At 46.8% G+C, this 14,340-nt stretch overlaps 1 protein-coding gene across 1 annotated transcript in view; it reads right to left on the bottom strand.

The window, feature by feature from the left end:
- Nucleotides 1-5,135: 5,135 nt before the first annotated feature.
- Nucleotides 5,136-14,340, bottom strand: part of PRR5L (proline rich 5 like) — a 32,524-nt gene continuing 23,319 nt past the window's right edge. Inside the window, exons 7-8 of the mRNA XM_018557462.1 lie at nt 12,884-13,016; nt 5,136-5,506 (exon numbers count right to left, since the gene is read on the bottom strand). Coding sequence (XP_018412964.1) covers nt 5,136-5,506; nt 12,884-13,016 — 504 coding nt within the window. The remainder of the gene's footprint in view (nt 5,507-12,883; nt 13,017-14,340) is intronic.

Genomic DNA, 14,340 nt, shown 5'->3' on the forward strand with positions numbered 1-14,340 from the left:
AAACCGGGCAGTGTGTAAAGAGTCACTGCCCAGCTTCCTGATACCCGATAAGCTCCAGTATCGGGCTAGGCATCGCAGCATTTGGGCGAGTATGAGTACTCGCCCCCCAAATACTCAGTATCGGGCCAGCACCAATACCCATACTAGTATCGGTGCATCCCTAATGTATTTAACATCATCAAATGCATTTTTTTTTTATGTGGGCAGTGTAAATACATGAATTAGACTTGTTGTCAGCCCCTTGTAATCCCAGGAAGAAACAGTATGTGGAGCCAATCAGCTGTGCTGCAGTGCAAGGAGTATGCTGATAGGGGGAGAGAGCAGAGTGACAGAGAAAGAAGATGACCGGCGCGACGCCTTTACTGTACTTTTAGTGTTTTTATAGGGAAGAAAATATGTGGGGAAATGTGTTTGTAGGCTCCGTTCCTATATGCATGCAAACCCCAATCAACTAATCACCACGAGAGGAGGAAACTGCAAATATGTAAGACGGCCTTTAAATAGTATTAGGGACCCCATGGGGGGCGGCAGGCTCGAGGGCCCCATCTCTGCCTCTACCACAGACAAAAACAGACCATAGGCTGACTTCAAATAAATACAATTTATTCGCTCTTCCAGCTCAAATCACTCCCCCCCCCGCACACACACACGTCAAACCATCGTTTCAAGCTTCGTCTGCAAAGTAGCACCGCCTTGTGCAAGAGCGCAGTACACAGAGGGATGTCAAAGGGCCCATCACTGGGCTTCGGTGATCAGCAAATGTTTATAGAGACTTTACCCATTCAGTGCCCCTCTGACCCATATATAGTCACCTTTACTGTCTGCTGGAGCCTGAAGCCCAACCCCTGTGCTAGCTCCACCCCAGAGGAGTCAGAGCTTACGTAGTATTGGTCCTCTGACTCAGGTGACAACAGTCAGGCCTGTGAATTACACTTCATTTCAGACCCAAACCCTGCATCCTAGGAGGAGGTCACATGCTCTCCTATATCAAGAAGCTCCAGGTATTTCCAAAGGACTCTATTGGGACAGCGGGGGAGAGTGGCAAAGGTGGGTACAGGTTTCTCAGGGGCGGGCTTTGGGGCAGACTTACTATTCGTGCAAGCTGTACAGCTGCACAAGGGCCCTTCGGGACTTAGGGACCCAATTATACTACATGTGGGTTAGACATAGACCTGGACGCTGCTCAGTTCTAGGGCAATTGAGATGCAGGAGGTATTCTTCACAATGCCCGGGGCCAGCCCTACCTTTTTCGCCTGGAGAAGGGGGCCAAGCTGTCAGCTGGGACGGAGGGGGGTTGCTGTTAGTCTCTGCAAAATTAAATTCCTTGGCTCGACAGTGAGCACAGATGTAGGAACTGAAGCACCACACAATTACAATAATCCAGAAACCACTTTATTCCATTATTGTCAGGGGGACATTCAAGTAGAGCCTCCAACGCGTTTCGGGGGTCCAAGACACACACCCTTCATCAGGGCTTATTGAGAGAAGTCACGTAAGTGCGCTACAATCTCTACAGCTTGAAAGTTGTATTGAGTTGTGATGGGAGTACTTCAGGCTTGTCTGCAGCTGGTATGGCACCCCTGATGAACGGAATGTGTATAGGACCCCAGAAACGCATTGGCTACTCTTCTAGAATGTCCCATGACCCTAATGGAATAAAGTTGTATCTGGACTGTTTGAATCGGTGTGGCACTTCAGTTCCTACATCTACTGTAAAAGATGAACTTAGGTCCAGTTGGGGGTGTTGGTTCACAGGAGGGAACAAGCCCAAGGTGAGTGTCATTAATGCATTGATATCCTGTGACTAAAGATCAATCAGGAGGCGGGGCAGTGACAGAGAGCCCTCCCATGAGGACCCCTTAGCACAACACATTCGGTCACATCACAAAATGTTTGTGTTTCCATTATATTATTTGCATTGTGAGAACCGTGCCGAGCAAACCAGTACAATCCGAATATTGGATGCGTTTCCTTCACTGAGTCCAGCACCCCGCATATTAACAAGCTCACAAAGCCCTGATGAAGGAGGGGCCCTTTGATGCCCCTGAAATGCATTGGATTGTCGTTTTCAATTCACACGACGAAATAAAATGCTTTCTGGACTGTACACATTTCTGAATATCTAATATAGCTCTTATAGTTCTTTGAATAGTCGTCCTTTGGAATTTGTGCTCCACCCGACTTGTAAACATTGTACACTGGACCGGTCTTTAAATCCTGACGTATAGTGCTCCCGCTGTCCTATATCCATGGGGGTTGTCTCTGCTCCTCCGTTCAATTCTTCAAGCAGAGTTTGAACTTGATGGACCCGTGTCTTTATTCAACCTCAAATACTATGTAACTATGTAAGAGTTGCGGGTTAAAAAAAAAACGTAAAAATGTACCTGATTACATTAAGGTGGCTGCAGCCAAAACGGGTATTTGATATATGGTTGGGTTCTGGTCCTGCTCAGTCATCCTCCAGAATTCCTATATCACTAGGGGGCCCATTCACACTATGGGGTGTATTGATAAACAATTTACAGAGGCGTTGGAATGGAGGCAAAAATGAATGTTATCAGGATACTTTCTTTCCAGTTCGAAAGTACTATCAGCTAACTACCACATTATGGCCACTAGATGGAGCTGAAGACCATAAGAAATGTATTTTTTTTTTCTATGCTCATCAGCTCCATCTAGTGGCCATAATATTGTATTACATTACAAAATTGTATGGAATGAAGGCAAAAATTAATGTATTCCATATATGTCTGCAAAGGTTCTCATTCATCCAGGTCATGGTATATCGGTTAGAAAATAAGTCAAGGCAACTGGACTTGCTGCATTTTTCTTGAAGACGTTTCACTGGTCATCCAACCAGCTTTCGCAATTCAGAATGACTTGTACAAACATTATCTGGGAATAAATATGGTGAATGTTGCTCCAATCCACATAATCTGTTAGTCGCAACCAGGTGTTGATCGCATTTGCATAATTGGAGCTAGAAGGTGTTAATAACCTGCCCAGAGAGAGGTGTTAAAACAGCATTGTATGTACCACATTGTGGCCACTTGATGGAGTTGAGCATAAGAAATATTCATTTTTTCTCTGCTCCTCAGCTCCATCTAGTGGCCATAATGTGGTATTTACCTGATATTACATTTACTGTATTTTTCCATGTATAAGACTATACTTTTTCTTTAAAATATTTACCTAAAAATGGAGGGGCGTCTTAGACACGGGGGGCCGAGAGGAGAACTGCGGTTGCGAAACTGCCGATACCTCTGCAAACTAGACTTACGAGTGAAACTTCCGATTGCAGAGACAAGCTAACAGGTTTCCTCCAATCATGAGCCTTATGTACCTGACGTCAGCCGATGCTGCGGAGAGCGTGTAGCCAGTGCCCCAGATGCAACAGGAAGCCCATAAAAATGTCAGAAAACAAAAAAAATACCGGTCCCAGTAAGCAGCTGTCTTACTCTGCAAAATTTAAACTGGATGAAATCAGTTATGCAGAAGAGCATGGGAAATATTTATTTGTGAATGTTGGGTAAGAAAAGTGGGGGGCGTCCTATACATGGGGGCGTCTTATAGACGGAAAAATACAGTAACCTTGAAAAAAAATGTGAATAACATTCATTTTTGCCCCTATTCACACAGAATGAATGTGCATGCAATTTTGCAGGGTGAATGGCTCTGTGAATTGTTAATAAATACACCCCTATGTGTGACAGTAATGCGCGCAAGTGTTTCTGCAGCTTATTGACTTTAAATTGGCCATCATATATTGTCAACACACAAAAAAATGGCACCTGCACATCTGCGCACTGCGGTATGCTAAAAGATATGTGTTGTGGTGCATTGGTTGGGTACATTGGGGCGCTATTCAAAACGTATGGCACCGCAATGCCATACAGGGCCGTTCCTCATTCAGGCTGCCCCATTATGGGGGCGCCCCTGGGCACAACCCACAGAACTGAATGGACCCACATGGTGACTACTGCAGTCAGTTTCCCACTGGAGTTTGTGGCCCCATTTTGTGTACAGCCAACCAAAGGAGTCTCACCTCCCCTGCGGTATTAATAATCCAAATGCAGGAGTGAGATCCTTTGATAAGAGACGGGAACTCAGAGGAAGAGGTCTTGCCAGTGGGGTCCCCAATCGCGTCCATACACGACACAATTGTGTGCCAACTTCAATCAGATTTTGTTTACAGAACGCTGAAGAACGCTCAACCCACCAACAGTTCACAATGATAACAATACATTTGATGGGAGGCGGCCTCCTGTCATTCGGTCATTCCTGGTAACTGGTAGTCGTTGCCACCAGACCCCGGTGTGTAGGGCCATCGTAAGACAGAAGCAGGAAGAAGACATGGAACACTAAATATGAGTTTTGGGTCGACTGACCCTCGAAGTGTCCACGCAGGAGCCAAGTACCAATGTGATGTAGGTTTTGCATAGACCAGGGGTAGACAACCTTGGCACTTCAGCGGTTGTTGGACTGCAAGTCCCATAATGCATTGCAAGGCTGTGATAACCCCAGGCATGAATCCCAGAGGTATAGATATGATGGGTTGTGTAGTCTCACCACAGCTGGAGTGCCGAGATTGCCCACGCCTGGCATAGAGTGTGGTTTATTTTTTCAGTAGCTGCACATCAAGGTTCATATTCTGGGCGGATGCCATTCACACGGCATTGGCAGCCCTGGATGGTGCTCATGGCTATAAGAAATTCCTTTACTCATCAGCGCCATCTAGGGGCCGTGCCTTTTATAAATAAAGCCCTAACACAGGGATAGGCAACCTTCCCACTCCAGTCATGGTGAGACTACAAATCCCACCATGCTTGTGGCTGTCCAAGTCTTGCAATGCCTCATGGGACTTGTAGCTCCACAACAGCTAGAGGTTGCCTACTGAGACAGGAAGTGAGGGCAAATCTCCATAATGGAGACACCGACAGCACTCTATCCACAACTACACATAGTTCCTCCCCAGTGCAATCCTGGCTTAGCTTACACCACCCAGTGTGTCAGACCGTGACACGCTCTTAAAATGGGATTCCAGTTGCTAAAATCCAGTTCATGGCCCCCACTTCAGATGCGTGTTATTGTTGAGATTGGTGTCCCGGTTATCAAGACGTGGGGGGGTTTGTGGGTCAGCTTGGAGACGGGCTGTCGTGTTCGGAACCGTCTTGCAGAGAGCTGCTCAGCTCCGTAGGACTGTCCGCAATGTTCGGCTCGCTGCTGAACTGCCGCTGGGTAAAGTTGGGCTGAAGGAGCAAACACTGGTCCGAGAGCTCCGCCTCCTCCGACCGGGGGTGCATGGTGGAGGCCATAGCCAGGAACTGGATGTCCGTGTGAACATTGGCGACTGTGTGCCTCCGAATACTGCCGCACCTTTCCAGGTACGCCTCGCCTTCCTGCTCCGTCAGGGGGGACAACGAGCGCTCAAAGGCAAGCGAGTTGCTGACGCGTGAGTCGTAGGACCCGGGCTCCGACCTCATGTGACACTTGGGGAAGCGATATTCTGCAGAGAATAAAAATGTGGACAACAGAAAAATAATGATTAACAAAATGATTCATTTTAGTGAACCAAACCAACAAATCCAACCTTTCAAAATGGAGGCCAAGTGATTAAAAAAAAAACTTGCGCTGCAATACTCACCTCCTATACAGGGCTGTCCCTCGAAGAAAGTTCTCCCCAAAACCCAGCGCTGCACGTCTTCCAGTCTGAATTGTGCCCAGGTTAAAAAAAAACTAGGCGGGAAGCATTTATTATAAGGGCTGCAGTACCACTCTGTCACCTGTAGAGGGCACACTGTGCTCACTGCTATTTAACCCTTTCTCTTGCACAGCATTTTTATTGCACACAAGTTATACTCCACATTTTAGGCCTGAAAATTACTTAAAGCCCCTGAGAGTTATATATTTCCTGAAAGCACAAACCCTGTAGAATAAAATGCTGGCAAGTGCAAATTTCTACGTTGCATGATATTAGAGCAACTCTTTGTCAAACCCCAAATTTCAGTAAAAAATTATGCCTAAAGTGACATTCCCCCCTCTTGCTTCTTTAAGGACCTCCCTTAAGTGATGCCTCTTGATCCGATCATCTTCTTCTTTCCAGTAGTTTTCAGGAGTCCCTCCAGCGCTGGGGCCGGTCTCTGATCCAGCGCTGACTGCTGCGTCTTCCTGTCCCACGGTGTCTGTACGCGTGCACATTGCTTGGCTGCGTGCATTGACTTACCCTGTGTCTATCCTCTTCTCCCGGCTGAAGATCTCTACTGCGCATGCGCCCGCCCCATGATCCTTCACGGCCGCCTGAGAATCTTCAGACCTTCAGACGGGAACAAGCGGCAGAGACACAGGTACGTTTTTTACCTATTTGGTAACATTTTTTTAAAATGTTTTTGCATATATCTAGTGATTGCTAACAGTAGAGATATGCAAAAAAGACGAAGGTTTAATTAAAGGAGAACTATGAGGTGAGTGCTTTTCACTCACCTCATAGTTCTAGCCGACCTGTGACAATGAGACTGTCACAGGTCGGCTCAGTAGATCGGGAGGTGAGCGAACACATACCGGCGTTCGCTCACCTCTCGATCCTGTCACGGCTCTCTGCCGTGACAGGGGAGGGGCTGGATTCCCCCCTCCCCGCTCCGATCCGCCAGCGCTGACTGGCGGAACGGACGGGGTAGGGGGCAGGTACAGCTGGCTCTGCCTCTAGATAGGCAGAGCCAGCTGTCAGTCACGCAGCTGGGCGTATCCCGGCATAATTGTCGGGATCCGATTGAGCTGCGGCGTCTCAGTATAATGCAAGCTACAGCTCGCGGTATACTGAGCCTAGGGTGACGGGAGGACGATTTTAAGTAGATTTTAGTGCTGAAAAACAAAATATAGTACCGATTTCTTTTGTAAAATATAAAAGATGAGGTTATGCCAAATAAAAAGATACCCAACATGCGAAGGATAAAAACTGGGTGCACCTGTGCTGTAATTTGCGGAAGAGTGCCTTAGTGGTTAGCACTTCTGCCTTGCAGGGTCCCCGGTTCATATCCCGGTCAGGACACTATCTTCAAGGAGTTTGCATGTCCTCCCTGTGCTTGTGTGGGGTTCCTCCGGGTACTGCGGTTTCCTCCCACACTCCAAAGACATGCTTCGAAGGTAAATTGGCTCTTCTCTAAATCAGCCCTGTATGTGAGATAGGGACCTTAGATTGTACGCTCCTTGAGGGCAGGGACAGACGTGAATGCGCACTATGTATAGCGCTGTGTACATTGATGGTGCTCTATAAATGTCTGTAATAAATACATTTTATGAATACATTTTTTGTATTTCCTTTAGCGTTGGTATTGCCGTCTAGGAAGAGCTGAGAACTGACGTTGCCTATCCTCCATCTGATAACAATAACAAAATCGATTTCAGGAGGAAGGCATTAGAGATGAAGGGACGGGCTCACCGGGGCACTTTTATACCTCGGCGCTCTGACCTTTATAATGACATCAAGTTTAATAAGGACGTGTACGCTTACCATATGTGGTCTGATCAAAGCAAAGATCTGTGTGGGCGAGCAAGCAGCTATATACACATATGGGATCTGTTTTACCTGCCCAAGCATCTGTATTTTTGCCCATGCTGTCCTAAAATTTACACAGGCCAGCTGGACAGTACAGCCAGTCCGGTGACCTCATTTCCCATGCTGCAGTTAAGTAACACAGCTAGGCCACCTCCCTCTCCCTGGGCTGTGATTGGATAGTAATGGAGCAGCAATAGACTGATGAGGTCATCTCTCTGTCACTTTTTTCTGTCCTCCTATCAGCATTGGCTCCTTGTGCAGCTTCTTCTTCCTCACACCCCAGCCCTGCTGCACAGGGACTGCAAGAGGCTGATACCAGGTCGAATTTAGGTCCTTACACTGATTGCATTTAAAAACATAAATGTAATAATGTATTAATGATTACAGAGCTGCATTATATTCTGGCTTTAAGCTCTGCCTGGGGTTCAGCTTTAACATGTCAGTGTATAAAGTGAATACCCGGGGCTCTTATATCGCAGTCCGGTGCTCCAAGTGAAGCCGTTGATGGGCTGTCTGGTCTCCGGACTGTCAGGCAGCAATGTCAGAAATGTCTTCGGAGGCTTGGGATGAGTTGGGACTTGCTGAGGGCTGAAAACACTGAAATGATAAACTTTTCAACCCGAAGTTTTAGCCTGTCGGCTGTGTGTCCGGAGCTGAGGGACACGGATTCCAGGGAAGGGTCTCCGGAGGCAGAGGCTCTTCTCAGGGATTATACTGAAGGACAATGATACTCAGGATTTCCACGTGGTATGATGTTATAGGAGGACACGCTGAGAGTAAAGGGATGTATATGGGGGTTTGTATATCGATTTCTTCATTAAGATCAGATTAACTTTAGGGGGAAGAGGCTAAAAACCAAAAGTTGTGTTTGATCCGTAAGAGGGTTTACTACTTGGAAGTACTAATACAAATACAATTGTAAAAAATAGCTGTTGACTATAATAATTTTTATTCTTAAAGTCTTAAAAATGCATTTAAGTACCTTAACTATGACAAAAATGTATCTTATTACTACTACAAAGTTGCAGTGTTACAATGTTGCAGTCTGATCACCAGGGGAGAGGAGATTCTCCGCTGTGTTGGCTCATTGAGTTCTATAAGCAAAGAGATTCTTTAGCACGGCTGAAATAGCTGAATATGTGAAAAGGAGACTGGCACTCCATCTGCTGGCTGGATAGGGAACTGCAGCATGTTAATATGCAATAATTATAACATATTTACTTAAAGTGACACTAAACTCAGGAGTTAAATCTTACAAATGCATCCTTATTAACAAAAATGTGCCTTATTTGTGTATCACTCGGCTGTAGAGCCTCAAATCATCTCTGAATTGGTGCTGACATTGGCCTTCCTTCTGGAGGGGGGCTACTTTCGTTCCCCATGGTCCCTGTGTGTGTGGTAAAGTAGTCACCGCTCCAAGCTCGCTCCCGGGATGGACTACAATCTCATGTTTAGTCAGGCCCGGCGCATTAGTTTAGTAATGTGTACTGAGATTGTAGTCCATTCCGGGAGTGAGTTTGGAGCGGTGACTACCATAGACCGAAACAAGCATTTAACCCTTACAGTGCAGGGGTAGCCCCACTACGAGGGGGAGTCTTTTGAATTCCCGGAGCTCTCCTTTAAGCGGAACATATAAAATGGAGACCCGGTTGACTTTGAGCCACATAGAACTATGTACTTAGGATCGGATTACCGCGGCCGCGGGTCACCTGCTGGTTCTCAGCATCCACACCGGTGGGAACGCGGCAGGTTGGGCTTATTTATGTGCACTTAATGAACCCCGTCGGAGGACCTTCCTGTTTATGTTGGGCTATAATTGTTAATCCAAATCTTTTCAGAAAGCAATCTTTAGTCAAATATTAATTCCCTTAAGCCAAACCGAGCCATGTCAGCGATTCGTACATGGAAAGCAGAATTTACAAGAGGGCTCCTATAGGGTAACATGACAGAGCTCAACGCCATATGCAAAACATATCCATATGGTGCGGACATATGGGGAGAGGTTGAAGCTGCAAATATAAAAGATGCGTGAACGCAGCTCCGTGTTCAATAATACATCAATAAATGTGTTTTTATATATAATACATGCATGTTATACAAACATAGTGATAGAAGGAAATATCAGAGTGATGAGAAAGGAGCTAATCAGTCTGCTGCTTCTGCTTTCATTGTCCTGCCATGGGGCGGGGGTTGGGAAGGAGACCTGTAAGTGTAAGTAAAACTGCAGCAAAGATCTGGTCCCTGGCATGCCAGTCCCGGGCTGGGCTGTGTGGCAGAGCTGTGTCCTGTCATGGGCTGGGCGTGAAAAGATCAGGTCCCTCCTTTGCCAGGCAGGGCTGTGCTGTGTGGCAGAGCTGTGTCCTGCAATGGGGTGGGCGTGAAAAGATCAGGTCCCTCCCTTGCCAGGCAGGGCTGTGCTGTGTGGCAGAGCTGTGTCCTGCAATGGGGTGGGAGTGCAGAGCAGACCCGTAAGTGTTAGGGAAACGGCAGCAAAGAAAGAGCAGGTCCCTCCTTTGCCAGGCTGGGCTGTGCTGTGTGGCAGAGCTGTGTCCTGCCATGAGGTGGGGAGGAGACCTGCAAGTGTAAATGGAAATGCAGCAAAGATAGATCTGGTCCCTCGCATGCCAGGCCAGGCTGTGCTGTGTGGCAGAGCTGTGTCCTGCCATGGGGCAGGGGGTGGGGAGCAGACCTGTAAGTGTAAGCCAAACTAGAGCAAAGAAAGATCTGGTCCCTTGCAGGCCAGGCTGGGTATGGCAGAGCTGTGTAAATCTCAAGACTTGATGGACAGAAATACAAAGCCTTTGGCAGGTAAACCCCCCCATGTATGCTACCCCACACTGCAAGAGTTAAGTGCTGGTTTTGCCCAGGGAGATAAAATAACATATACTATATTTACCTGAGATTCTGGCTGACTTCTAGACCGGTCACTGCAGCCTCTTTCCTCCTCTGCTCCAGTGATCTAAGTTCCTGTGAGCCATCACATCAGATACAATGTATGGGACGTGAGGATGCTGAAGCGGAGGGGGAGCAAGGCTGCAGAGACCAGTCTATGAGCCAGCCAGGATTGTGGTTGAGGTGAGTCAATCTCTGTTATTTCAGCTCCCTAGGCAAAACAATCACTTGACCCTCGCAGTATCGGGGTAGCCCCACCGCAAGGGTTAAGATTTTATTTGCCTGAGTTCTTCTTTAAGAAAATCTCCAAAATGATTCCCGGAATAAACGGTTTATTGGCAAAAACAGCAGCGAGATTCCTCCCGAGCTCTCGTAAGAATGAAATCTAGCCCAGGGCCCTCGGCCTAGTTTTGGACATGACGTCTATTCAGCTGACGACCGCAGCAAACGAGCACATTAGATTCAAAGCAGCTGCACAATTAATTAGTGACAAAAAACAAAATGGGACTGAGGTCACAGGCGCGCAGGGTTCCCGTCTGCCGAGGAGGAGGCTGGCGGGTGGGACATTTTGTACTATGGAGAACAGGTTTTTGCACTGTGCCTTCCCAGTATCCTCGGGGTTAACACTTCAGGAACACCTCACCCACTCCTGAGAGCAGCTGACACGGGAGCGCATACCGATCGGCAGCCATCATCGGCGTTGGCTAATGGGATTCCACTGAGAAATGTCACTGTGGTTTGTGCAGTTGCTTCATTCTTTATATTCATTATGCTAACTCCTTACCCATATGTCCAATATAACATCATTGCGCCATTTTTACCATTGTTATTAACACTGGGGCACAGGAAAGCAGAAGTGTCGGACCAAGAGATGCCATGTCTCATTTGCCCAGTTGAGGTACCAATGTTGGATGGATGCCAAAAACAACCATAGCTTACTGAGCATACGGGAAGTGCTGGTGTGGTTGTAACTTCTGTCTGCATATGCCGAGGACCAGCTGACATGGAGTATGGCTCACGTCCAGATCGGCTGCCATTACCGCCATTGACCGAGTGAGATTCCATTGAGAAATGTCACTGCGGTTCGCGAAGATGCTTCATTCTTTATATTCATTATGCTAATTCCTTACCCATACAGTATGTCCAATATAACATCAGTGTGCCATATTTACCATTGTTATTGAAACTGGGGCAAAGGAAAGCAGAAGTGTCGGACCAAGAGATGCCATGTCTCATTTGCCCAGTTGAGGTACCAATGTTGGATGAATGCCAAGGACAACCATAGCTTACCGAGTATACAGGAATAGCTGGTATGGCTGTAGCTTTTATCTGCGTATGCCAGGGATCAGCTGACATGGGGTATGGCGTACATACCCATTGGCTGCCATCAATGGCATTGGCCAAGTGGGATTCCACTGAGAACTATCACTGCGGTTGGCAAAGTTGCTTCATTGTTTATATTCTGCATGCTAATTTCTTACTTGCTTCATTCTTTATAAACTTGCTTCATTCTTTATAAACATGCTATCTCCTTACCCATATGTCTAATACAGCATCCACTGCGCCATTTTAACCATTGTTATTGACACCACGGCAAAAGGACAGCAGAAGTGTTGGCCATGAGATGCCACGTCTCCTTTTCCGAGTTCAGGTTCCAATGTTGGATGGATACTAAAGCCAACCATAGCTGTAAGAGACTTACCTGCAGATGGACTCCTGCTCAAAAACGTGCACGCACACAAGTACGCAATCCATTGCCCAAAGTTCCTGGAAAACGCACTTTAGCACGTAAACGCGCATGTATGGGAACGTTTATGCGCAATAGCGCACTACGTGAGCACGCAGAAACACGCTCGTTAGTCTACAGGTGCGCGCTCATTAGCATGCACACTATCCTATTTAAACAGACATGAAGCCATGACCAAGTTGCTGAGTGGTCTTCAGCTTCTCTGTTCTTGTATCCTGACGTCCTTTATATGAACCCGGCTTGTGACCATTTGACTCCGCCTCCTCCTCCTGATTCGGTACCTCTGCTCTCTGATCTCCTGTGTATGACCTTGGCTTACGTTTCCTGATCCTGCTCCTGATCTGTGGTTCGGCACCTCTAGATTCGGCTCCCTGTGTATGACCTGGCTTGAACCTGGCTTCCTTCCTTGTCTGCCACTTGGTGGAACGCTCCATCAACATACCCGTTGCCTGCTCTGGTTTCAAGAGGTCCCGGTGTCATCTCAGTCCTGCCAATTCACCAGCTGGTCCCAATGCACTCAAGCGCCTCCTCAAGAACCGGCCAGCCACCAGTATCGGCACCTGTGCTCCGCTCCGTCCTTACATCCCCTGTCACTACTTCCAGAGGTGTGGGACATGAGGTGCGGGACATGAGGTGCTCAGGCAGCCCCCTTATCAGCTGAGTCTCCAGTCAGGTACGTGATAATAGCTTACCGAGTATACAGGAAGTGTTGGTGTGGATGTAGCTTCTGTCCGCGAATGCCGCCAAGTACGGGGACACCACCATCTTCACCAGTTCCTCCAGCTTCAGGTAGCCTTCACTGGGGCCCGATGACTCATGGATTCCCTGCAATTAAGAAGAGCCTTTAGATGGCTAGACTAGATAGACTTTGCCAATGACTCTACTTGGTAGAATAAAGTGCTACATATGTAAAACCAATCATTAAAATCTCATACAAGCTTGACCGCATTAATGGAACTTCATTTTAAATCTGCATTTTTCAAACTAATCCCTGGAGATCCTGCCAAGAAGGTCCTTGTTCAGGCACTTCCTGTTCTGGGGTGACAACGCTGTGTCCCTGAATCCCAGTTGTGCTCCAGCATTGTCACCCCATCAAACAAGCTTCTGAGGGAGAATATGAGTGGCCCATTTAACACACATTAAACAGACATGGTCCACTGTGGTCACCACATCAGGAGAGCTGGGAACTGCAATGCAGCCATTGCTGGAGGGCGAGTGGACTGGAAAATGCTGCAGAGGATTAGCAGGAATGAGATGCAACCGAGGATAAAAAGAAAGGTGGAAACAAGTATTTTTTAAAATTATAATTATTTATGATTCACAATGCTTTAGCAAAGTAATTATCATTCAATTAGAGTTCAGATCTACTTTAAAGGGTATCTAAGGTCAAAAACTAACGTTAATTAATTTCCACAAGTTCTATCCCCACTCCTAATAACCAGATCCATCTAAAAGATTGTAAACTTATTTATTGAAGATGCCCATAGGATGGACTTCCTCAATGCACTGACACCATTTGCACTTCCTGTGTCACCACTCTAACTAACCCTGCCTTCTGAACTATAACTTAACATCTGAACAATGTAACATTATCATTGTTTGCTGGAAGAAATGCATTGTGGGGTATGTAGTCTTGAGAAATGGAGATTGTATCACATAAAGCAGCAGGGATGAGATGCAAAGCACACTGGGAATCCAGGAAGTTGTTGGAAGTGATGGGCAGACAGAAGGCAGCGCTCACTACATAAAAGGGATTTTTTCAGGTAAGCTTTGATTGTATTATCAGAACCAACTCCAGTATGTATTCCTATTACAATGCTGATGTTATAACAGGACAGCGTATGCTGGGACTTTACAACTCCTTTAATTCTTAGAGATCCTCTGCCAGAGGTCCTTGAAAGACAAATATGTGACATGCTATTACCGGCTAAATAAAAAAGTACCAGCAATTGGAGACACAAAGGGCCCGCCAGTGAATTAGAACTAATCCATAAAATAAGTACATTTGACCTTTGTGGCATGACCCGACCTCAGGAATCCTGGTGACAGTGGTTGTGAAATTCATTACCCACCCCCCGGCTTCCTGATTAGTCGGAAGCCAGCTCCATGCTCCCTTGTCACCAGGTGACGAGGAAGCATGGAGTTGGTT

The sequence above is a fragment of the Nanorana parkeri genome, unplaced genomic scaffold (assembly GCF_000935625.1).
Source record: "Nanorana parkeri isolate BGI_ZX_2015 unplaced genomic scaffold, ASM93562v1 scaffold285, whole genome shotgun sequence".
NCBI lineage: Eukaryota > Metazoa > Chordata > Amphibia > Anura > Dicroglossidae > Nanorana > Nanorana parkeri.